Genomic DNA, 23,240 nt, shown 5'->3' on the forward strand with positions numbered 1-23,240 from the left:
ATACTGCCCTCATTTTGGGAAGGTAGTCCAGGACATCCCATCTTTATATACACCTCGCGCCAAATTGACTATTTTCCAGAGCATTCATCAGTAAGATCTCGAAGCATTTTGTTTGTTGCGAGCGTAGGCCCCTTTTGTCAGTGGACAGGGGTAGGCCACTACCTTCTATATAATTAATCGTTGTTGAAACTGAGAGGCTTTTGCCATCATGAGATATTATTTATGTCTACCCAATATATGTCCATATTTTCCCAATAATTTCTAATGTTATGGTGTAAGCGATAGTCTATAGAAACCATAATTGTAGTATCCACTGGCCAGGCTCCTTGGTTACGACTTTTGTATTGCACAACATATTTATCAAGAACCACAAGGCAGGTATTTTGTAGTAATCCATATCTAATGCAACAAATTAATAAAAGTATTTCTTTCTCTATTTATGTGCGATGCCTTAGATGGTTGTAAAAGTATACAAATAACACTCAAAAATAAGTGAGAAAGTAAATTATGCCTTTTAAAGCACTATGTCCGTAGCTTGGTGGTTGAAGGACTAATTGCCCGATTGGGACTGATGTGAGTCTGTATCAGACTGCTAGTAGCATGCTCATTTGACAGAATCTGGAATCAGTTCATTGAGGCTAACAACAGAGAGCTAATCTGGAAATTGAATACAATAATCACAATTATTCTTTAGATCACATAAACTTCCTGCCCATAGATTTAGACCTTAGTCTATGCAATGCTCTCCTCGTGCTTTACAGTACCCTTACCTTGTTGAATTTCTCTGAAAGTCACAGAAGGGGCCCAAGTAGTGCTGTGTCTTGCAGAGCTAACTTCTGCATACAGCTCATCCACCTGTTCAAGTGTGAGACCCTTGGTCTCGTAGATCATGAAGTATACAAATGAGATACAGATAAAGCAGCAACCACCCCAGATAAAGAAGATTTTCGACTGAAGGTTAGCATTACCAGGGCCATAGTCAACCAGGTAAGGGGTTGAATAAGCAATTGCCCAGTTCAAAAGCCAGTTTGTGGCTGTAGTCATTGAGAGGGACTTCGCCCGGACTTTTAGTGGGAAGATCTCGCCAGTAACAACCCTAAATAGTATTAGCCAACCCCTTGCTTCAAAGTGACTGTCAGGTTACTTGTACTTACCATGCACTTGGTCCCCATGTGGAGGCGAAGAAGAAAATATACAGACAAATAAAAGCAATAGCAGCTTTCTGAGCCATTTCATTATGGACAATGATATTGCCCGTAGCATCTTGACCGGTCGTCGTCGTTCCCAAGATGGCGACGATGAACTGAGACACACACATGCCAATGGCCCCTGAAAGGAGGACTGGACGGCGACCCCATTTCTCAATGGCCCACAGGCCAGGAAAAGTCGAGCCAACATTGACACAGTTAGTGATTAAGCTAATCGTGAAAGAGTTATGGAAGCCGGAATTCTTAAAGAACTGCAGTACAAGCCAAGCCCTCTCTGTTAGCAACCTAGTACTAGTTTCGTAGGAGCGGAATGATAGCATTACTGACCTGTGTTCCGTAGTAGAAAATGAAGTTGATACCCGTTAGCTGTTGTAAAGCCTGAAGGGCACAGCCTGTAGCCAGGCGTTTGAGGAGATTTCCCCTGAAACAATCAATATATGTAGATTTCCCAAGACTCAGTTCATATTCATGGTTGGCCTGAATCTCGGCCAGTTCATCCTGGACAGCTGGGTCCTCTGGTGACAGGCGGCGAAGTTGGCCCAAGGCCCTGGCGGCACTCTCCCGATCGCCTTTCTTAATCATAAAGCGAGGTGTATCCGGTAATAAAAGCATACCAGTAATGAGGATGATTGCCCACGCAAACTGAACCGCAATAGGGATCCGATAGGATCCTGTGTCATCCCGGTCCTTGGTTGCATTATTCACGATTGACGCCAGTAGCAAGCCAATGGTGATGGAAAGTTGGTAAGCGCCGACGATTGATCCACGGATCCATCGTGGGGCAGTTTCAGACTGGTAGAGAGGAACTACGATACCAGTCAGTCTAGCACTATTAGAATAATGGTATCTCGCTCGAGGGAGCCATACTGAGAGCTGAAATCAAACCAACTCCGAATCCGGCAAAGAATCGACCCGCGAGGAAAATGGGTATTGCCGTGGCAGCAGTCTGCAAAGCCACTCCTAAGATAAAGACGAAAGAGGAGGCGATAAGACTCCAACGACGTCCAAGACGGTCCGCGATAGGGGCAGCACCAAGAGCGCCAAAAAATGTCCCAGCAGAGAGGATAGAGACGATGGCAGCTGATTGCGAGGACGACACATTTAAATGTCCCGTGCTGTCGCGATACCCGGTTGAGAAGAGATCTTGCCAGTGTGGCATGGCAAGAATGCCGCTGATGGTTCCAGTGTCATATCTACATGGAAGAGATCTTCGTTAGACTTTACCAGGGCCTGGGCTCGAGGATTGAACAGACTCACCCAAAGAGAACACCTCCAAACGCAACGAAAAGACCGATGACAATTGCTGGCCAGGATGCTCCTGGGGTGTCTTCCGGTTTCTTGATCATGAAACCCATGCTGACGGACTGTGAAGGTCAACACGAATTCGAATTGAGGAGAGCGGCTTCTGGCTTGGTGATGAGAGATATTCCAACAGACAATTCCAAGGCGGTACTGCCCCTTATAATGTTGAGTAGAGGCTCTCGGGCCCTCAGACGAGCTGAATCTTCATTTTAGAGCAATAAATTTTACAGACCTCAGACCTCCTAAGATTTGGTCACGCTGCTGAAAGATGAATGTTTCTTTCTCCACTCTATACCTTAGTGTGGTTCAGGCGGGGTGGTTTCTCCGGGGAAGAAATTTGGGACAGGATACATAGTGACCCCATTGAATAAACTCATACGATGGAAGTGTTTCGCCGTCTCTCGCCTAAGGGGATGGGTAGCAACTTGTTTCTTGGCCCCCAGCATAGGGACAAGAAACTAAGGAGAATGAATCCATGTTAGACCCGATCCAAGGGCTCGATCACCTATCTTGCACTTCACCGAGAGACCTTTCCTTGTCGCGATTGCGGTGAGGCCCCCAGAGTTCTCTAGCTCGAGAAAACCTGGGGTTTATTATATTCTTTCGGAGGTTTAATCGGTTTCCCCGAGATTTCTCCAGTAATTGCACAGGTTCTGGGACGGCATTGGTAGGTAGTTGAGGGTGGTCCCGTATAGGTTTATTATACTGCACATTAGGGTTTCTGGGCAATCCCACCATGTTTGACCACCCACCCGAAATAGATAATATATTTCGCAACCAGGAGGCATTCAAAAATTCCACAAAAAAGTTCCATGGAATAGTATAAAGTCTATACTAGCTCTAATGCTTGGTATATCACCCATTTACCTCAATTACTGCCTCCACTCTGCGGGAATGCTAGCCAAAATATTTCTTTGGATCTCTTAACCAATATTGGCCCGAGATGCCTGCAATGCCTCCCAGAGACGATCCTCCTTTATCTCATTCTTGATATCGAGGTCGTGGTCGTATGCGTCTTCTTTGGGTGGTGTTCAATTGGGTTCAAATTAGGCGAATAAGGTGGCCAATCCATGACTCTAATACCATCATTTCCAAACCATTATCTTGCATGAAAGTCAGGCTAGGATGAATGGTAGGCAGATATTCCACCAATAAAGCAAGATATGATGCTACAGAGTAGCCGTGCTTCTTTGCTTCAAAGTTTCGCTCTAAACGGACCAATTGAGACCCATTACCCCCAGAATGCTGCCCAAACCATGACTCGTATAGTGCCCGAGGGGATTGGGCTCGGACGAAATTTCCCCAACTTTACGGAGTATTCCAAGTCCCTTCCCCAGGGGGAGAATCCCCCAGCAGAGTGGGCGAAGCGGGGCCGCCATCCCTGACTCAGACCCTTTTTGGGGCTCCGGTTTGCCTCCCTCCGTCTACTGGGTAGATACATCTGAGTGAGACCACTTGATAAACTAGTGTAAGATTCGCAGCCAATCGCATAACAATGATTTAGCGCTCCTGATAAGTTCTGGCCCACCTCTCTCATAACACCTGGTTGCCGGGGTGGGTGGTCGTTGCGCCATTTGGCCGCTAGGGCCAAAATCAAATGCAACTCCATGTCTCAGCCTTGATTTGAGTCTTCAAGGATCGCGACTCCACACTGCATGGCACGAAAGCATTCATATGGAAAAATAATCTATTTCTTGTCTGGCCCAAACTTGGACTTTGTGGAGGTATGATGGTGCCCCGCACCCCCAAATTTCACATCCTCATATCGATTGGTACACGAACATCGCGCAATATACTTCGTCGGGCTAGCCTGGCCGTTGCGGGTGGCCAGCCGCCGCTAACATATCACCGTAATAGACTAAGTACTCCGCAGTGCGCATCGGTATTATCACATGCGGCACGAGCATGTCTGCACTCGAGATCGGTATTGTCCGTATAGTCACCCGACTCTGGATATTTCGTCATATGCCATGAAATGAATGTAATGAGTGAAAGGAGTAGTAGGAAACATGCCTGCACGCGTCCGCAGAAAAAGCTTCACTTGCCTCTTTAGAAACAGCTTTCCCTTTTATTAGGGCTCTAGAGCTTGATATGGATAGCTGCGGTTTCGAGATTGGTCCATTCGATTTGGCTTTTGATCGTACCCTGACTATTCATCCTACATGTTTGATATCTCTACTCATTCTCCTGGAGTAAATCTGGGGGTTTCCTTCTCATACATTCCCTTCCCAGTGTGTCGGTATTTTTCTTCCCTATATCACGCTCCCTGAGATCACGCTTCCAACCACCTTCCACACACGGTATGCTAACTAGCGGGCCTTGTGCTAATTGCGGCCGTCAAGTTCGCCTATCAGCAGCTATTCAGCCACCGTGATTCCCGGCTTGCGGGCTAGCCCATCTACCACCACCTATCGAAACGCGGCCATGCTTCGGCTATCGTATCCCTATTCCTGAAAACTCGCCTGCGATCTAGTGTGAACGTTGCCACTCTTCACGGGCCTTTATTTCACTCGAGAACGCTCGCCCTTGTCAGGACTGTGGTGTTAATTTCTTCATCATCCTCAATTGAAACGCTGCACTGATTGTAGATCTCGAAGAGCAAACATCGTGCGAACATCCTTGGTTATAGAAATAACTTCTTTTAATCCATTTGTTAATAAATTTCAACCTCCCTCATCTTTGCCGCCTCCATGGAGATAGAAAATAGCAGATCTTGACAACATTCGCTGTGTTATCAACCAAGGGATTCATCTCCTACCCCGGGGATATGATGCCCGGGTGCATGCGTCAAATACTTTCTACGTCGAGATTCATTCTCACATACGGCCATCGATAACACGTTACAAAGATGAGATTATGCGAGACAGCAAGCAGGCAATGTGCTATTCATGTAGAAGACTTATCCATATTACTAACCTGCACAGCATTCATGATGGGGAGCCTTTCCTCCGACTAATAGAGTAGCATCTTGATACTTACGGTTACCACGACAGTTTTTAGAATATTTGCTGTGTGGCATGCCTCTCTTCTTTGAGGTTCCATTCCAAAATTTCCCGCTAAGAACAACGTCAACGTAACACTATGCTAGAGGTATTCTGAATCCTTAACTATTCTCACCCTGACTGAGGAATACTGGATTGCAAAATCACATCCCGTAGGAGTAGTACCAAAGATCCAGTCTGGTGGGCGACCATCCCCGCTTGACTACCGCGCACTACGCGGCCACTGTATCATGATACCTCAAGACCCCAGACCGCTGAGCACACAACTCCATTTCACTAGATTGATCAAGGTCATCGTGTTAGGAAATAGGGCGCTGACTGATTCTGACTGGACACCATTCTTGACTGTCCGTAAACAAAAGTTTCTTGCAGCTCTACGATACCTGGTGGAGAACAATGGACTTTACAGAGATCCAACCATCAACCAGGCAATGATAGACAACTGGAATGACGACTTCATTCGCCAGGAATTTAAAGAGCACATCATTCACTTGTCGGACCCAGATTGTATGTGCTTGGAGCCGTTTTCGAGATACAATGTTCGATTTGGGGGGAGAAGACCGTCGCTGCAGCTTGTCAGCAACGAGTAAGTAATTATGTATCCATACCGGAACATTCTGAGATGAGAACAGCTGGCATTGGGGATCTAGTGTCTGTCTCCTATTCACCCTAACGCTCATTATGGAATCGCAGAGAGCAAAGAATTCAACGCTCGGTTTAATGCATCCCTTGAAGCGGCTGAAAATGATGGAAGACAAGAACTAGATCGAGGTTTTCTCTTCCAAGATGAAATAATATCTGGGGAGTGAGGGTAAAATGAGTTTCTCACAGGTTAGAAGGTCACTTTCCGAACTTCGATGTTACTCTTTGAGAAGGTTCCATGGGCTATCAGATGTGCCTTGAATAGTCGAGTTCAATATCTGTCCAGTGAGACATGAGCCCAATTATCAACCCACCTGGTTCATATATAAATGCATGCAGCCAGCTTGTGACTTGGTTCATGACTCTTACTAATAAACAACAAGAAGAGAAAGTGTGCTGGCGTATTCACTGCTTACTTTTTAATGAGATCAAAAACATGTGTAACCAACTTTCTCACAGAATAACAATGCTTACCCAAATGATTCAACTTGCCGGCCTCTAACTGAAGAAAGAAAAAACAAATGCAAAAATACCTGCATTCCTTCGTTGATGCTGGTCAAAGGCATTCGTGAATATCAAAAGAGCTGGGCGACCCTGAAATTATATTCTTTTGGCTGAAAAAGGGGACTCAAAGTATGCATCTCTGGTCCGACTTAGCATTTTATAAGATTCATGATCTAGGTGTACGGAGTACATGGATCAGTATTTCCTATATTCGATCCATTGCTATGCTTTCTATGAAGTAATATAAATTTCTATTTGAATATATTATACACTAGATAAGAATCCCTTCTTCCTATGCACTTTGTGTTGTTCTATCTCCTACAATGCATTCCCTTCTTGTGGGCAGGTCTAGATTCGCTCCCCAAGTAATTCGCCCTCGAGACGTTCACCAGAAGATACAGTATATACTATACTTCGTTTTGTACATATAGAATAAGCTTCTCTGACAGTATTATCAATAATCAAAATAATAACTATGACTATTGGTCAAGGTTTTTAGGTAACTAAATACAGACTATTCATACTCAAAGCTCGGGGTTCTTTTCAGCCACCGAATAGCGTAAAACGGAGGGCGCAATCGCCACACGCCAGGAACTATACCCTGCGGCAATCTCAAGGTATAAATGGACTATTCGGGCAAGGGGGCACAAACAAGTCCAAGTCCGCTGGATATCTTGTTCCATTCGGGCTGGTAATACTTATCCGATTGGCAGCAGGCCCTCCCCCGTTCGAATAAATAAACGTCATGGGCAAGAACTCCCCGGCCATCAAGGGATAGTTGAATGAGTTCGGTGTTCCTGGAATACCATTCCCAGTGGCGCCTCCATCAACATTCTCATTGGCGTATGAGGAGTATGCCTTTTCTCCTCCCCACCAAAATCCAGAGTTATCTTGCCACTCGGAGCTCTCGCTGCTAGTGGGGGCATGCACGGTATAGTTTCCAGCTTCAGCAGCATACAAAAATCCTTGGAAGACAACAGTCCACTGGCTGCAGTCGGTAGCAGTATCCTGTCCGGGTAATTGACACCTCGCGGGCCCAGAAGGCCAGTTTGGTGACTCGAAATCAATATTTCGAGTGAGCCCACTTGTAGAGTAACTATAGTTACCGTTCCAGTTGGCTGTGTCATAATCACCACCACCAAAACCGTTCGGACTGTTGAAGTAGTCATAGTCATTAATATATTGGTAGTAGTTCAATCCTGGATAAAGAGCTTAGCAAAAGGCGTATAACTAAGCTAGAGCACAGTAGGAGATCATATACCATTATAACTTGTGGGGGTCGGATGAACCCACGTTTCAGTTGCAGTTACGATGTGGGTCGGGGTAGTTGTAGTTCTCGAGATCCCCTCGGGGGCCACTGTGACGGTGTCGATGCTTCAAATAATCAGGAATTGGATAGCAAGCAACAGCTGGGGTATTATGACTTACACAGTGGTGTATTCTCCCTCTATGCATGTACAGGGCTCAGCTGTTGCCGTGGGGACAATAATAGTGATCGGTGGCACAGTTGGACAATGGTTGGACTGGGTGGACATGGCACCCTGATGCACAGCTTCTCGTGCTGCCAGCGTACCAAAAGGAGCACGATAGGGTGCAAATGTTGTTGCAGTGCGTAAACAGCTAATCTCTGTAGGGGAGTATATTGTTGTTCTCACTTTTGTGGTAGACTCCTGCAAAACCATTCAGTATGAACAGAATGCGAGAACTATTGATAGCCACTTACTACTGCCGGCGCTGTAACAGTGATAATGCTGGTGGCCTAGTACACCTGTTAGTGCCACAATTCGCTAATCACCTTGCATCTCTAAACATACTGAAGCCACAGTGCTGGTTGATGTAATAGTACGGGTCCCTGCAAGAGTCACAGTTGTGGTAGAAGTGCAGAATGGAAAGGGAAATGGAAGATCCACATCTAGACTTAAATCCAAAATATCCCCTAGCAAAGGCGAGCCTTTTGCAAGAAGGAATATATAAAAGAAAAACGCAAGCCTTATTTCAAACGGAGCCATGATGGGGGAGTCTTGTCACGGGATAAATGGATAAAATGTGTTGTGTAGGGAGCTTGATAAAGTCTGATCATACAAGTCCATGCCTCCCTTTTAAACCTTCGACTTCTATATCTCTCCTCAAGACAATTTCAGTGTTGACAACGTTATTTGCCTTTCGGGGTAGTATACAGCTTGATCCAGATTATTTCAAATCAGAGTGTCGTATTCGGCAGGTTTCACAGACTCCACTGATGTGGCTGCATAAATATCACCTGTAAAACAATCCATAGTTCGCGGGGTAACGCTACTTTGCTGAATCCTCAGCCAGCCCTGTTTTTGGCTCAGGGGAGTCAGAGGTACAGCTAACAAGCTACATAGTACGGAGTAGTTCGTCTCTAAATCCTTCAGACTAAGGCTGACAAACATTTTCAATGCCCTAGTTAACTAGTTGGTGCATAGGTTTCCCTGATCGTCCTTCCATAAAGAGACTGATATAGACATTGATCCCAATCCACATATTCATGTATATAGCAATCTTGTGCAGGCTGGCGAGAAACTTATGTTTTATAGATTAACTTGACCCACAACATGTGGTGTACACGGAGAGAAACTCTCTGTTAGTAAGTCACTCGAGGCAACTAACTAGTCGAGACATAAAAGGCTTTGTAGATGAACAAAGAACACTGTACCATGGGTATTTAGTTTTGTTTTTATGCAATATTCTCACCTTAGCGTTTAGATGCATAGGATTTCGCGTTGCAACATGCATTAGCGCTTTCCAGCGACTTTAAGCATCAGCCGGGGAATCCTAAGGGCGAACCTCCCGTGGGGGTTGAACCACCGTCGGAGGTACGCAGTATAGAACCCGAAATTAGATTAGGGAAGAATTACTCGTGCAACTATCAATATATGATCCTATGTGGTATTCCACTCTCTTTGTAGAACTTATATCACGATATACTCTGTAAGATCCGCCAGTATTTGAATTGGGTAGATCCAAGGAGAAAGGCATATAACTTGTGAAGTACCTTGTGCTAGTTGGTGAAATAGTCAATAATACTTCAAAAGCAACTTTATCTAATACGAGGTCAGGTGGTAACTATCTTCGGTATGCTTGATGGTAGTCGTATTTCAGCTAGCCATGATTTTGTACCCTAGAAGTATTCTGGATAAAGGCTGGCTGATTGCAGATCATCGTGACTCTACTCCGTACAGGGCTATGACTATAGCCTTGAGCTAGTCATTTCTTCTGATGCCTAACCTTTCGAAGTATAGTTATATATATTCCTCAATACGGTAAGCTTCACAGCTTAAGGACAATAGTTTTCCAGGGGGGCGTGTTAATATGTAGTATCCCTGCGTCTGAGTCAGACTATTATAATTCCTGATCTTTGCCCCTTTCTTTGATTCCAATGCATTAAAGAGGCTTACGGTGATAGATTCAAATGACATTTAATTGGCTACTTAATCCAGTAACGCATCCCTTCCGAGAAACCCGGGGAGCCCTGATTAAGCCACTGATGGCGCATACATCACACGGGGCACGTACATGAATACGACCTGCTAAACACATATTATCTGACGGGATCCACTTTCCCAAACCAATGCCCATGTACCTTGGAGCTAATAAGACGGCTGGAAGAAGGAGTTTCCGCAGAGAAATACGTTAGCAGCTGGCAGGTTGGCTATCAAACAGCTCATCTACAACTATCATGGGTCAGAAATGGTCTATAGCATCGTATGATGGGATTCAAGCCCTAGTGATTGATAGCCACCAAGCCATACCCTGTAAAATAGCCATGACCTGGTATTAAGGATTGATCCTTATAGGTCTGAGGCGGTTTATTAAGAGTACTAGATGGATATGAGAATCCTTTTTATGTGACTGTTTCTATAATTCTACATTTAACTATACTTGGCCCTTGATTCATAAATCTATTATCTAGCAAGTAACCCGTATGGTAGCATTGTAAAACAACAGGCGAGGCTTCATGTGTCTACTATAATACCACGCCATGTTCCTCATCTTTACACTCAATATATCTGCGTGGGTTTTTTGGCGATCAATTGATCGCATGATATTTTTCAATTTTTTTCCAGGTTTCCGCCTTCTTATCTCCCCCAGTTACTGTGCTATGTAAACATTCGATCCCCAAATATCCATTGTGCTTCAAATCCGTTCCAAAAAGCAGCTGCAACCATCCAGCACATCCAGACACATCCTAGCCTAATTTAAGAAATAGTAACAGTTGACGAGCCACTACTCTCATAGCCCTCGGTTGAGACAATCTGGTAATTAAAAGAGCCGATATTCATTCCTAATGCGGACCAAGCATTAAAATGGTTGGAAGTAGTCACAGTTCCGCTGGAACGGGTGTTCTGACGAATTGACCAAAATTGCTGAAAGGTAGCAGTGCCCTCGATGGAAGGCTGGTTGGTTTGGGTATGTTGGTAAATGTCATAAGTAGACCCATCACTAGTGACTGTCCCCATATGCGTCATACTTGAACCAGGATTGTAGTCGCCATAGTTCTCGAGAATATAATATTCGACTAACGGGCTTTCAGTCCAACCATAGACCGCTAGATAGGCGTTTCCGCTTGGAGTAAACGTAGCAGAGTACGTTATATCCCTAAGGAAGTTAGTCATACCTTGGAAAGGAGCTCTCTTAGAGATGACTCAGAACATCAATCATACTGTGCACTTCCAGGGTTCCAGCCCTTTCCACAAGTGAAATCGCCGCCGCCGCTGCCTGAATTGTCCCAGGTAACGCTATACTCTCCACCATTGCCATTGGTGTAATCAACAGTTCCCACGCCGTTGGTCCAGAATGAGTAATAGTAACCGTTGTTTGTACCGGTCTGGGAGGACGTGATTGCCTGACGCTTGTCCATCGGATGTCCAGGAAAAGCCAATGCAAGTCCTGCAACAGCAGTGAGGCCAAAAGCCACGGAGAAGTAAACCATTTTAGCAAGGTGAGGTTGAGTTTTAGAGTATAGAAAGAGACAATGTAAATCGAAGCTGCTGATAGATAATTGCAAAGTACATTAGTCCGAGAAATTTCGCAGATTTTATATCAGGGCCTCTCCCTGGATTTTGCCTGAGATGGTTAATGGTGCAAGAATCAAAACAAGCTACAGGGTATGTGATAATTTCCATGTTTTTAGGCATGAAATCGTTTTCCAGGCTAAAGTCTTCTCACTTCCCATATTGCTCGAGTGTGGATGGTAAAGAAGTCACGATTCAACCGCACCCAGACGTGTCTTGTTTCAATATCTATGTTTCCCATTCCATAATGACCTGACCATATTTACGATTTTAGCCAGAATATAATCAGCAGTGCCATGCAACCTTGCTCTGCTATTAGCACCCCTTAGGTTCCATTGTGATTGGGCTGCGTGTCCCAAGCCTATTGCTTGTCCTTAGCCCTATTGCTTATTCGTAATTATGCACGGTTGCGGAGTTTGGATTCTACACAGAAAATGAAGCCTACCCCCTGATACACACAATTCGAGAAACAGTTAGTTAGTTAAACGGTCAGCATAATTATTTTGTAAGCTCAGGTGTCGAAGCTAAGATCCCCTGTCCATCGACTGGAGGGTCTCGACCCAGATTCAGCCTGTAATACCAATTGCTCAGCCAGTACGAAGTTCACAAAAACTCCAAGGGTGTCAAGGGCGAAATTCTGATGCACGGAATAAATACATTAGCATTTGAACATTTCGGATTTTGTTAATAACTTGCTGTCATGTGTTTAATGACTTGATTTGGAGTGAAAGGGGGAATACGTCTGAAAGAGTCGAGGGTGGTTACTGAGCCCGACTGGATCCGGACGGTGAATGCTTAGCATAGCTAATTATAAATAAAGAATGCATGATCCTAAAAGCCATAACCTTTACTCTGTATGCCCAGGACCAGAGAGATTGTAGGCTAATGTGGTTTCTAGTGGCTATTAGCACCACATCATAGGGTGGTCATCTTTCTCCGAATATAGGATACAGCCCCTTTGACAGGGTAGACAAAGCCACACCAGTAAAAGATCCCAATCCCCAATCAGTAGATCAACCATGGGTTTTGTGCAATAGAAGTATTAGGCTGTATATGGTTTTCATAATATGCAATTTGTCTGCGAGTGCCTCTCAGGGGACGAATAATTGGACCAATTCAACCCAGTATACACAAGAGCGCAACCCGCGCTAGACGCTGACCTAGATAAAAATTACCCAATGTCCTTGCTTTTTTTAAAAAATAGCCGTCTCCTTATTACCTATGTGTTGCAACTTGACCTGCCTGTATCAAACAGGTTTGTAAGCCTGCGAGATCTACACATTCCCGCCAGGTTATGTTTAGTTGGCATGGTCCCACGATTCTCTATTCTGGTAGGCTTCCCACCATGGTTCGCTTGTGATGTGTCAAATAACGAGTGTTTTTATTAGAGCACCAGCTATTATGAAGCTGCTAGTCGATATTCAGTCTCGTGCTGAGGATAGTTCATATGCCTGTTGGTTACTCGGCAGCTCAGCAACTGGCGTATATCCATGATATTCCGCACTGGGCAACTCCGATGTCCCCCGTGAATAGGGCTTCGCGCCGAGTCCGTGATACAACCCATCTTGTGGGAGCAGTGTTTGCGGTGGTGCAGTATAGTCCAAGTTGGTTTTACGACGGAAAAAGAGGAACACAGCGGCACCAATGATAGCGCAACCTGCGAGGGGGCCAATTACGGCACCAGCGATCCAGGCCTGACTGCCGGATGAGGAAGACGAGGGCGGTTCGGAGGTATTGTTCTGCGTTTGGCTTGCTGGGAGGAACAGGTTGTTAGCTTTTAGACATCGCTTGTCCGAACATGGCCTCTTACTGCTTGTTGTAGTGGCTGTGATATTGGACGGACCGGGCGTGACAGATGGCGCGCCCGTCGTAGAATTTGCGGATGAAGTAGATGTAGAGGATGGGAGCTCATGATAAATTGTCCAAGCAGTCCAGACGCCGCAAATAATGTTGCTGGCAGAGGGGAGTCCGTTTGGGGATGTTTCGTAAGCCGTGAACGTCACACAGGACATGCCCGTGCCGCTGTCATGGTTAGGTACGTGATCATGGCTTCTTTTTGAAGGGGGGGGAGGAAAATCCAGACAGCAAAGCTTACCAGTCATATGTCTGGCCATTATTATATGTAAGGACGTTATCATAACATGCTGTAGGCAGGACACACTGATCAACATCAGTAGTGGTACACTCTCCAGCATACGTCCCCGATGTCACCCAGGGACTAGCGGCCGTGAGCCGTTCCGCTGTTTTTATCAGCTACTGCCGCATGCATGATTAGGAAATTTTCACAGGGAACTGACTAGACGATGGCCCAATATACCACCCGATCAAATATCCCGACTCTGAGGTACTGGTAGTGGAGGTAGCTGACTGCGCGAGGTTCACATTCGCAAGCGCCAACATACTCGCGAGGACTGCAGCGAGTGGGGGAATCGATACCCACATCGCAAGGCACCGTAATCAGACTGATGAAGCGGTTTCTCTCTGTCACTGTCGCACGAACTCCAGAGAAATGAAAGGACACGGGAAGAGAAAGAAGTTCGAGCGCAGAGAAAAGCATGGGGCAACCCGGCTCAATTTTCCCCTCGTCGGGATTCAGCACACAATCATATTAATCCACGATTTACCCAAATTACGACAATCTTGAGGGTGCAAGGCTAATCCCGAGCCGGTGTTGTGAAGGTCCTATCATAAGTGTGCGTAAATGTTGGGTTCAGCCGCAAACTACATTAGGGCAAGTTAAAAATCATTTAGCAGACAGCACTGGTCTGCAACTCCTCCTTTCCTGAGCGAGAAGGTCTTGGTCAAATTCACCGGTCCACAGTCTCCAACCAATTAAGGGGCTTTCTTGGGAGTTAGCGTTAGGAAGCTTGCGAGACTACTGGGATGAAACAAGAAGTCGAAATAAAGTCTAGTGGTTGGATATCCACTTGTCCTCCTTGGGGACGGTCAATTATGTGATGTGGTTGATCGTAGCTATTTCTAGGGGTTCAGTAGCATCCCGGGCGTGTTTCTATAAAAGTCCCCTCCATCGCTGCTTCAACTTCTCGCTGTTTTTCATTCTCCTGCTCTTGCTTAGTCTGTGGGAGTTTATAAGATAAATACAGTCGTACTCCATCCTATTGTAAGAATCTTGAGGGTTATAATAATCATCTCAAGAATTCTAATATAAATATATATTCCGCCACTGGATTTTTATATCCTCACCTCATTTACTAACCCTCTTCTTAAGTGTACCTTCATACTGAAACTATTATTAGACTCTAGATATCTCTCCTTTTGTGAGATTATGACCATAATTAGACAAACTAGGCCCTGTCATTAATAACGAGCTTATTTTATTCGGACGGATTATGTATTGGGTTACAGAAGACTTTGCTGCCTAAGGCAGAAATTCAGATAACTTGCACCGAGTCCTCCGTATTTCATACAGACATGCTGGAACAAGGGTATTCCGGGGATTCTCCAACAGGCCTTCATTAGGAATCGTATGATGCGCGGTATAAATCATTATCAACACGAGGTAGGCTCTCCTTTCTCCCTTGCTGAAGCTCGAAAATTCTACTCCGGCTCTCGATGAGGATGCCGTGAACTTTCCCCACAGTCAGGCCTTTCTACTTAGTAAGCTTGGAGCTCCCTAGGCGAGAAATATTGAGGCTGCGTAAGAACGAAGTGCCCGGGGTGCAGACTGGGGACAAATCCCGGGGAAGCTTGAGACCTTACCCGCGGATAAGAACTACTCCGGGACCAGCTTGATGGTATCAAACTTTGAACTGTAATCCAGTTGATCCGGCTGGCTGTGCGAACCTGCAGCCGCTCGGCTGTTGACAGTGAATAGAAGCTAGAAGAAAATAATCGCCAAATCAAGTCAGTCAATCCATTCGGCATATCGCTACCTTGGAGAGCCACCTGGTAGAGAAAAAGCCGAAAAGATTTGCCGTCACCATCCACTTCACCCTGTATGCGGGCTTGCCACATTCTGCTTCAGCATATATGTAGACTGTTGAAGCCTGTCTGGGTTACCACTTGTTCATTCTTTTTTTTTTTTTCCCATTTACAACCCCAGACTCCCCAATATCTCCCCTCTTATCTTAACGCCGGCACAACCCCATCCACACATACACACAATGTCGACCAACCCCCGATTCGACCCTAACTTCACTCCCTATGTGGTCAATGCCATGGGACCCAAAACCCCTGAGCGCGCTCGCGTTGTCTTGGGGGCCTTGATCAGACACATTCATGACTTTGCTCGTGAGGTTGAGCTCACCCCCGCGGAGTGGATGCTTGGTGTGGAATTCATCAACTCTATTGGCAAGATTAGCACTCCTATCCGTAACGAATGCCATCGTATCTGCGACGTTATTGGACTCGAATCGTAAGTTAAACTTCTTCGGTGAACAGAGATATTAAAAACAAGATAAGAAAAGAAGGTTAACCAATTTCACAGCCTCGTCGATGAGATCGCCAACAAAATTGTCACAGAACAGGGGCTTTCCCCCACCTCTAACGTGATTCTCGGTCCCTTCTGGTCGCCCAAAGCTCCATTCCGTAACCTGGGCGATAGCATCATCCAGGACCCCAACCCTAACGGCAAGGTCACCTACATGCACGGTGTTATCAAGGACATGGAAACCGGACAGCCTATCGCCGGCGCTGTCCTCGATATCTGGCAGGCTTCCGCCAACGGACAGTACGACTTCCAAGACCCAGCGCAGAGTGAGAACAACCTCCGCGGCAAGTTCAGATCGAACGAGAAGGGAGAGTTCTTCTGGTACTGCTACCACCCTACTCCCTACTCCCTGCCTACCGACGGCCCCGCTGGTGTGCTCCTCAACATCATGGACCGCTCCCCGATGCGCCCGGCTCACATCCATCTCATGATCACTCACCCTGACTACGCTACCGTTATCAACCAGATCTATCCCAGCGATGACCCGCATCTCGATATCGATTCTGTTTTTGCTGTTAAGGATGATCTTGTCGTCGAGTTCAAGCCCAAGACCGACGACCCCAAGGCCCAGCTCGACCTCGAGTACAATGTCAGCATGGCCCTCAAGAAGCACCACCCCAACCCCAACTCTGCACCCCCAGTTTCATCGTTCGAGCGCTATAACAAGGCCGGCGGCGAGAAACTATAGAAAACTAGCTACCGTGGTGATCCCACCACTGATGTACATATATCCATTTTTTTTTTTTTTTTCAAAAGAAAACCTCGAGAGACAAGCCAATACCCCTACGGAAGGGGCAAATGGCGAAGGATGTTTCCCAGGCTGAGGTCCCTCCAGGTTCAAGGTCACAGATAGGGTGGCGCCGGCGTCACCAGGGATATATGATCCCTAATCAATAGTGTGTGTGTGTGTGTGTGGCTGGGGTCTGGGGAGCTGAGCAGACAGAAAGCTTTGGTTTCTACACCTTGTGATGGTAGATGATTTTCATGACGCATCGAAATCTTATATTTATTTTCAAACTAGATCGTTCTCACTAAAAGGAAGTGCTTGTAGCCTCTTCCCAGGGATGGAAGCCTATACTTCACCAAGAGGTCATGGCTCAAATGATCTTCGCATTGCTAAAGAAAAGGGTATAGAGTGGGTAGCACTCGCATCCACCTAATATCTAGAATTGGATTGGATCATATAATAAAAATATCGCGAAAGTACAAGATTCTGGGGAAGTTTCTAACGCATGCAGTATGATATAATAACTAAACAGGCTCTTAGGATCTCACACAAAGCAACCCTTTTGTGGCTACAGATCCCCAAAAAAGTCCTGCCATGCGGTTGGGAAATAGAAAAGATTCAATCCGGGAAAATCCCAATCCATGACAAATTGCTCGGGCACGAAAGAATGCAGCTCTGTCTGTGCATCAAACAATTCCCAAAAAGGTACCGCGTCCTGGTCAGTTCCATCTACTCCACCGATTTCATTTTCGTAAAGAGTGCGGCCGTATTTTTCAATGCTCAAGCGCAGGATCTGTAAATAGACATTGCTATTGCTAGCCGTGTTACTGTTCGAGCCACGGTTCATTAACTCATCCAATAGTCTGTTGCCCTGGTCAAGTAATTCCTGTCGTTCCTCTTTTGGCTCTGGGAGGAGACGAGAGAATTTGAGAAGGAGAAGAAAGCAGAATGCGCATTTGGCCCAAACAAAATCCATCGCATACTTCAGCTTGGCGAGATATGAGTCTGCTTCAATGGTGATGAGTCCAAGGTGCCTCCTGGCACTGGCTTTGGCCATCAGGAGGATATTATGTTCTACCGCAGACATGGCTCTGAAAAATCTCAGTGAAACATTCGCCTGCAGCGAGTGCAGAGGAAAGAACTAACGCGACGTTTTCTACGCCCATTGAGCGAAGAGCCTTGCAATAAAGCATCATTTCCGACCAGCACTTTTGGACTCGCAGAGCAGCTAATAAGGAGGGTCGCTCGTTATCCTCCGCAGTAAGGGTGTTTTCTGTACGAAGTTAATGGAAGCTTGTACATATTTTTGGCACATTTCCATCGGAATTTCGTTACCTATGATCCGTTGCCAATCACTATTTCTATGAGCTTTCGCTAGACAAGTTTCAGAGGATCAGAAATCACCTACTCAAACCAGAGATCCAGATCAAGCTTCGCTTCATGAACAAAAGCTGATATATCTGATCGGTCAAGTGGCTCTTTGACGCCTAGGGTTTCATTGATGTACACTGAAGCTAGCGTGAGCTTAGATATATGCGAATAATGCGCCGTAGACGCTAACCTCTGATGACATTGAGCTGCATTGAAGGAATTAGTCTAAGATCCCGGGGAATATGTACAGGCTCAAGTACCTCAACCTGAGAGAAGAGACGAAGGTCCAGTACGGTTGCAGAAGGGTGAGTGAGTAGCTTGCGACAGTGTCGTGCATTCCCTGTCATCTGAATTCCTGGGGGCTTGCCTCCGTCGACACTGAATCTAGCAGTTGTCAGAACTAAGGGGCTTTTTATGGTATCTTGCATGGGGATGGTGGTTTACATGTGCTCCAGCACCAGGAGCCCAAACCATACTCTGCACTTGCGCATTAGAATGTTTTCCGTTTCAACCACGTTGCGAATATCAAGGCCCCCGCCAACGTCGTGCATGGCCAATTGCTGGATTAGGTCCTCGAATGCTTCATCTAGCCCCAGGTCCAGTGCCATCCGGATGGCGAATGAGAGAATGAGAGAGCGATCAGAGGAGTAGCAAGCGATCACGAGTAATGCTTGAACTGATTCCAAGCAGCTCAGCCTTGCGTTTTGGATAACGACATTGATCCATTTTTTGAGCTCGAAATGCAGCTGGTCTGACAATTGGGGGGAAGAATCTAAAATGATGAGTATAAAATTAATCTTGATATGAACTCCAAGGTGCGAATGGGACAATTGAACGTACTTCCTTCCACAAGGCTACCAACTGCACATATGGCATTCAACAGAACACTACTTCTGCAACGTACCGATTCGAAGGAGTCGTACTTAGGATCAAAAATAGGAATATATCTATCCTAAATAATTTAATTCATGTTAGTGCTCATGGCAGCTAGCCGACTGAAAAATTACCTACGCAGCCTTGGAAGAAGCTATGAAGTATATTAGGGTAATTCAACCACAAAAACGTTAGATGATTGCTAGCAACCTACGTGTTAAAAAGACCCACGGCCTGATCGATAGTAATGAAACCATTAATGATAAAATCTGAAATTGGCTTATTCCGGATGTCAAATCCAGCGCGCTTTCTTTTCGTCGAACGGGGAGGGTCTGCGTTGGCTGCTTGGCTTTGAGGCTGGAGAGATGCTTCCCTTTGGGTCCCTCTTACAATTGCGCCAGGGTTAATAATAACTGCAGTCTGGTCCACTGCCTGGAGAGGCGGTGATATTGAAATGCTATCGCGAGATGGCCCCTGTCCCGGTAAGGCATCGTGATATGACACCTCGGCCCCTGTGAATCTTTCGGGGTCTGGCTGCGAGTGGAGACGAAGAAGCTCTCTCGTATCATTCAATTGTTCCTGGAGACGGTGTACTTCCGATTCGACTACTTTTAGTCTCCTAGAAAAAAAAAAAAAACAATCAGAGCCTATTTTGAGACCCATCTGAAGAGTTGAACGTTCCGGACATCGGTAAGCTGTACGTACTCCATAACCGGATCCTTAGGGGTCTTGAAAAAAGTGCATTGCTTCTTCAGCTTCTCACATCTAGCCTATTATGTTAAAATACATTCAAGGAGTGTGATATGTGGCTAGGGTTATAAGATAAACTCGCACCTTGTGCAAGGGCGCTTTCCATCGCACTTGACCTGCAAAAGAATTGTTAGCTGATTAGCAACTAGACAAGGATATTATTCACCATGCCTTTGATTGCCGGCAAGTACTGCACGCTTTCTGATATCGATACAGCCAGTCAGAGCCAGGAACGTTATTTTTCTGTATATGACGGATGGAAAAGGGGGAAATGGCCCCTATACCGGAATCCGCTTCATCCAACTTGGTGCCGCCATGGAGCATGCTTCTTCCGAGTCCATGTTGAATACGCCTCGGCCAAGTAGTGCAGAGTTAATACATATAAACTGGGTGATTTTAGCACTTGATCAAAATCGATGTCTTGTCGGTTGTTGGTAGAAGCAGGAGGAAACCACGCGGGATGGGTGACGTGGCTGTCAGGATCCTACTAGTTCGGCTATGAAGTTCTCGAATAATTAACCTGGTGGAGTCGCTCGCAGATACTCCGATATGGGGAGTGGCTCTTTTAGAGACGTGGTAATTGCGGCTAGACTCGTCCAGTGTGGTTTAAAATGGGTTGTTTATTTCGAAGATGACAGGAAGATGCAACCACTATGTACTCTTCGTGAAACTCGCATGATTTCACTTTCGGTTTACCGGAGCAATAACAGCTACCCTGAGGCGACACAAATATCGTCTTAGTATAAGTTGTTTTAATAAACATAGACGAAGTCTTCGTTCTCCAAGTCCGTGAGGTCCTTGAATGTATTATCCTCGCCTTCGACGCCTTGGACAGCCTCGTTCTTGTCAACCTGGATTGCACCAATAGCATGCATAGAGTGATCAACTATCTTTGCACTTTTACCCATGGACACTCGCCTCGCCTCCTGCCTTTTATTGATCAATGTGATATATCCCATATTCAAACTAGCAACAATTAGACATAAAACCCCAAGAATATAAGGGAAGAGTAGTGCTTACGCGCAAAGCAAAACTAGAACGCAGAACATTGCAAGACTACGCTTAACGTCAGATATAAGTAAAAGCCAACGATGGGGGTTCTCCTTACTTAGAGAGTAGGCCACGCCGATATTCGGGTGCCTCTTCAGTAGTATACAAGTTCGGGCCAACCACCTGTGCATGGATTAATGTCTACTCAGAGATCCGGATTCTGGTGCTACATACGTTACCGGCACATTGCCCAATGAGTAAAATACCATTAGTGACCTTCTTCTTAGTCTCACCGGCCGTATTTGCTGCAGACCATGAGTAAATTAACGGTGCTAAGCTAAGGTCAGCGTGATTTCTCTGGGGGTTGACTAAAATCGCACTTATTCCTGGGTAAACAGATATCTGTTGCGGTTAGCATACTCGAAAAACTTTACTGAGGTATGCAACTTACAATATAGTATCCAGCGAGTAATGGTCCTTTGTGAGAAGCATTATGAGGTATTTGTAGTAACATAACACATCCAGCGATGGCAGGGAGACAGAGTAATGCGATAACGACGCCCTTTGCCTTTGTCTTCGTTGCCAGCCACGCCCCTCCTAGCGTGGCTATAAGCTGAATGGCACCAAATGGCATATTGAAAAGCATCGTTTCCAGCTGGCCAAACCCAAAAGACTGGATGATTAACGGCCCAAAGGTTGTAATCCCGCCACTTGGAATCCTGCATTGGGTAAGTTGGATTCTCCATGGGTCGTGGTAGAGCCTACTTACGAAATAGAAAACATCAACGCAAACCAGAAGAATGATTTCATATCAAGGAGTGCCTCCTTGACGTGTCCCCACTTCCATTCATTTGTTTCGGTGCCTTGCTGGTTCATCCGGAGTCTTTCATCGCATAAGTGTGCTGATATCACAACAGTGGGCTGGTATACCTACCTCTCAATTGCCAAAAGCTTGTCCTCGTCTTCCAGAAATTTTGACTGTAGAGGGGAGTCCGGCATGAATACCCTGCCCATTAAAATTTAGATGAGCTTCATATGTTTGCGAGGCGAAGGATGAACTAACAGGACGACAAACGCAAATACGACTGTAACCAGTCCAAAAAACAAAAAGATAATCTTAACCACAGTCAGCTACAGCATCAGAACGAAATGGAACGGTGGCCGCACCTGGTAAGGTGCAAAAATCGACGAATGAATGTGACCGAGACCAAAGGCGAGGAGGCTTCCAAACTATAGGTTTGCTGTTAGTCTAGTTTGTGGGAAAGAGAGAATCACGGTGGGTGGCAACTGACCATGTTTACAACGCCATTCATTGCATACCATGAGCTGAGGCGAACAGGTTGCTCAATCCGACGGTACCACATTTGAGTAATAGCAATGAAGGCCGGCGCTGGTACCTATCGTTAGCATATGGGTTGGAGAACACGATTCATACTCAATAAAGAGAGAGACCTACGGATTCCTGCTTCAAAAAGACCTAGGAAGATTCGACAAACCAATAATCCCCCGAATGTCTTCGCTGGAGTCATGCACGCCAGGGCAATACCCCAGAGAAAAACTGTACAGGCCAAAAATTTGCCCAGAGGCAGTTTTACCAGGATGTAGGCTACAAATGGTTGAGCAACAAGCTGAACAAGATAAATAGCCGAACCTAGCCATGAGTATTCTTGCCCTTTAAGGTTGGCATCCTGGATCAGCCCAAAGACGGAACCGTAGGAAAGGGTTGATTTATCAAGTTGCTGTAAGAAGTAAATGCAGAGGAGAATAGGCAATAGTCTGAGATCAATCTTTCGGAGAACTTGTTTGTTGTTTTCTGGCGTGAGAATCGTCGAACGGCCGATGTCGTCGATTAAATCCAGTGTCTTGTTCCGTGCCCCTTGGTCATTCCGATGCCTCTCTTCTTGTGGTATATCCTGGATACTTGCAGGTGCGAACTCGATCTGTTCTTCCTCATTTTGCTTCGAAACAGAGGATCCTGGTGGCAACATACCTCGTCCTGACAAAGTCACAAGGTGAATGTGAAGAAGGTGAAATGCCAACAGGACTTAAGAGTAAATAGTAGTGTGCATAGACTCCGGAGGTGCTAGCCTGTAGCATATATACTGGACAAATTTCCATGTCTGGAGATCCCCTTGCTTCACAGTGTTCCCTGGGGCACCCCGTGGGGAAAAAGCCATGTCTCCTACCGGACGAAGCCTGCCAAATCCGATGGGAATCCGCACAACGAGCTAAAATAGTCTGGATTAGGCTAACGAGTAGCAGGGTATGGAGTTTGTCGGGCAGCGTCCGAGCCATAGTTCAACCGAACTATACCCGTGGGGAAAGAAGAGCATTTGCAAAAGCGGGGTGGAGTTGCGGAGTCGGTCATCGGGTGCGAAACCCGAG

The 23,240-nt window shown here is 45.9% G+C and overlaps 8 protein-coding genes across 8 annotated transcripts; 2 read left to right on the plus strand and 6 right to left on the minus strand.

Annotated features, from left to right (window-relative positions):
- Positions 1 to 638: 638 nt before the first annotated feature.
- On the minus strand, positions 639 to 3,051 carry P175DRAFT_0496813 (sugar porter family MFS transporter). Its single transcript, XM_040896145.1, has 5 exons — positions 2,466 to 3,051; positions 2,076 to 2,401; positions 1,536 to 2,014; positions 1,155 to 1,459; positions 639 to 1,096 (listed from the first exon to the last, which is right to left on the minus strand). The coding sequence occupies exons 1-5, from the start codon at positions 2,561 to 2,563 to the stop codon at positions 733 to 735; spliced, it is 1,572 nt and encodes a 523-aa protein (XP_040755044.1). The 5' UTR covers positions 2,564 to 3,051; the 3' UTR covers positions 639 to 732.
- Positions 3,052 to 5,742: 2,691 nt separating this feature from the next.
- Positions 5,743 to 6,277, plus strand: P175DRAFT_0527095 (uncharacterized protein; the record flags this gene model as incomplete). Its single annotated transcript, XM_040899497.1, has 2 exons — positions 5,743 to 6,098; positions 6,163 to 6,277. The coding sequence occupies 2 exons, from the start codon at positions 5,743 to 5,745 to the stop codon at positions 6,275 to 6,277; spliced, it is 471 nt and encodes a 156-aa protein (XP_040755045.1).
- A 909-nt stretch (positions 6,278 to 7,186) lies between these two features.
- On the minus strand, positions 7,187 to 8,217 carry P175DRAFT_0496814 (uncharacterized protein). Its single transcript, XM_040896146.1, has 3 exons — positions 8,087 to 8,217; positions 7,920 to 8,032; positions 7,187 to 7,857 (listed from the first exon to the last, which is right to left on the minus strand). The coding sequence occupies exons 1-3, from the start codon at positions 8,191 to 8,193 to the stop codon at positions 7,271 to 7,273; spliced, it is 807 nt and encodes a 268-aa protein (XP_040755046.1). The 5' UTR covers positions 8,194 to 8,217; the 3' UTR covers positions 7,187 to 7,270.
- A 2,661-nt stretch (positions 8,218 to 10,878) lies between these two features.
- On the minus strand, positions 10,879 to 11,612 carry P175DRAFT_0427717 (glycoside hydrolase family 11 protein; the record flags this gene model as incomplete). The annotated part of the gene is made up of 2 exons (XM_040893262.1): positions 10,879 to 11,278; positions 11,344 to 11,612. 2 exons carry the CDS (start codon positions 11,610 to 11,612, stop codon positions 10,879 to 10,881), a joined length of 669 nt encoding a protein of 222 aa, XP_040755047.1.
- A 1,503-nt stretch (positions 11,613 to 13,115) lies between these two features.
- P175DRAFT_0527097 (EGFR-like transmembrane domain-containing protein) lies at positions 13,116 to 14,136 on the minus strand (the record flags this gene model as incomplete). Its single annotated transcript, XM_040899498.1, has 4 exons — positions 13,116 to 13,447; positions 13,505 to 13,716; positions 13,790 to 13,934; positions 13,992 to 14,136. 4 exons carry the CDS (start codon positions 14,134 to 14,136, stop codon positions 13,116 to 13,118), a joined length of 834 nt encoding a protein of 277 aa, XP_040755048.1.
- Positions 14,137 to 15,752: 1,616 nt separating this feature from the next.
- Positions 15,753 to 17,162, plus strand: P175DRAFT_0552973 (putative catechol dioxygenase). The gene is made up of 2 exons (XM_040900455.1): positions 15,753 to 16,069; positions 16,142 to 17,162. Exons 1-2 carry the CDS (start codon positions 15,819 to 15,821, stop codon positions 16,830 to 16,832), a joined length of 942 nt encoding a protein of 313 aa, XP_040755049.1. The 5' UTR covers positions 15,753 to 15,818; the 3' UTR covers positions 16,833 to 17,162.
- Positions 17,163 to 17,317: 155 nt separating this feature from the next.
- Positions 17,318 to 20,334, minus strand: P175DRAFT_0468353 (putative C6 transcription factor). Its single transcript, XM_040894957.1, has 14 exons — positions 20,150 to 20,334; positions 20,037 to 20,066; positions 19,950 to 19,981; positions 19,821 to 19,880; positions 19,330 to 19,734; positions 19,254 to 19,269; positions 19,083 to 19,194; positions 18,687 to 19,014; positions 18,503 to 18,626; positions 18,433 to 18,448; positions 18,280 to 18,379; positions 18,207 to 18,226; positions 18,018 to 18,144; positions 17,318 to 17,962 (listed from the first exon to the last, which is right to left on the minus strand). Exons 1-14 carry the CDS (start codon positions 20,204 to 20,206, stop codon positions 17,440 to 17,442), a joined length of 1,950 nt encoding a protein of 649 aa, XP_040755050.1. The 5' UTR covers positions 20,207 to 20,334; the 3' UTR covers positions 17,318 to 17,439.
- Positions 20,335 to 20,502: 168 nt separating this feature from the next.
- P175DRAFT_0496821 (putative MFS transporter) lies at positions 20,503 to 23,098 on the minus strand. Its single transcript, XM_040896147.1, has 12 exons — positions 22,312 to 23,098; positions 22,148 to 22,245; positions 22,023 to 22,085; positions 21,919 to 21,971; positions 21,790 to 21,861; positions 21,625 to 21,738; positions 21,307 to 21,574; positions 21,236 to 21,257; positions 21,090 to 21,187; positions 20,974 to 21,038; positions 20,886 to 20,921; positions 20,503 to 20,831 (listed from the first exon to the last, which is right to left on the minus strand). The coding sequence occupies exons 1-12, from the start codon at positions 22,841 to 22,843 to the stop codon at positions 20,618 to 20,620; spliced, it is 1,635 nt and encodes a 544-aa protein (XP_040755051.1). The 5' UTR covers positions 22,844 to 23,098; the 3' UTR covers positions 20,503 to 20,617.
- Between the last annotated feature and the right edge of the window lie 142 nt (positions 23,099 to 23,240).

Source organism: Aspergillus ochraceoroseus, assembly GCF_002846915.1.
Source record: "Aspergillus ochraceoroseus IBT 24754 chromosome Unknown P175scaffold_1, whole genome shotgun sequence".
In the NCBI taxonomy this organism is placed as follows: domain Eukaryota; kingdom Fungi; phylum Ascomycota; class Eurotiomycetes; order Eurotiales; family Aspergillaceae; genus Aspergillus; species Aspergillus ochraceoroseus.

Coding starts and splice junctions, on each gene's coding strand:
- P175DRAFT_0496813 (XM_040896145.1), bottom strand. CDS start 2,563: ATGGGTTTCATGATCAAGAAACCGGAAGACACCCCAGGAGCATCCTGG. Junction 2,015..2,075: donor TGGTTTGATTTCAGCTCTCA/GTATGGCTCCCT, acceptor CTGGTATCGTAG/TTCCTCTCTACCAGTCTGAA. Junction 1,460..1,535: donor TTTTCTACTACGGAACACAG/GTCAGTAATGCT, acceptor CTTGTACTGCAG/TTCTTTAAGAATTCCGGCTT.
- P175DRAFT_0496814 (XM_040896146.1), bottom strand. CDS start 8,193: ATGTCCACCCAGTCCAACCATTGTCCAACTGTGCCACCGATCACTATT. Junction 8,033..8,086: donor GAGGGAGAATACACCACTGT/GTAAGTCATAAT, acceptor GATTATTTGAAG/CATCGACACCGTCACAGTGG. Junction 7,858..7,919: donor GACCCCCACAAGTTATAATG/GTATATGATCTC, acceptor CTCTTTATCCAG/GATTGAACTACTACCAATAT.
- P175DRAFT_0552973 (XM_040900455.1), top strand. CDS start 15,819: ATGTCGACCAACCCCCGATTCGACCCTAACTTCACTCCCTATGTGGTC. Junction 16,070..16,141: donor GACGTTATTGGACTCGAATC/GTAAGTTAAACT, acceptor CCAATTTCACAG/CCTCGTCGATGAGATCGCCA.
- P175DRAFT_0468353 (XM_040894957.1), bottom strand. CDS start 20,206: ATGGACTCGGAAGAAGCATGCTCCATGGCGGCACCAAGTTGGATGAAG. Junction 20,067..20,149: donor GTTGGATGAAGCGGATTCCG/GTATAGGGGCCA, acceptor TATCGATATCAG/AAAGCGTGCAGTACTTGCCG. Junction 18,227..18,279: donor GATCTGGATCTCTGGTTTGA/GTAGGTGATTTC, acceptor TCATAGAAATAG/TGATTGGCAACGGATCATAG.
- P175DRAFT_0496821 (XM_040896147.1), bottom strand. CDS start 22,843: ATGTTGCCACCAGGATCCTCTGTTTCGAAGCAAAATGAGGAAGAACAG. Junction 22,086..22,147: donor TGAATGGCGTTGTAAACATG/GTCAGTTGCCAC, acceptor GCAAACCTATAG/TTTGGAAGCCTCCTCGCCTT. Junction 21,739..21,789: donor AAGCTTTTGGCAATTGAGAG/GTAGGTATACCA, acceptor ATGCGATGAAAG/ACTCCGGATGAACCAGCAAG.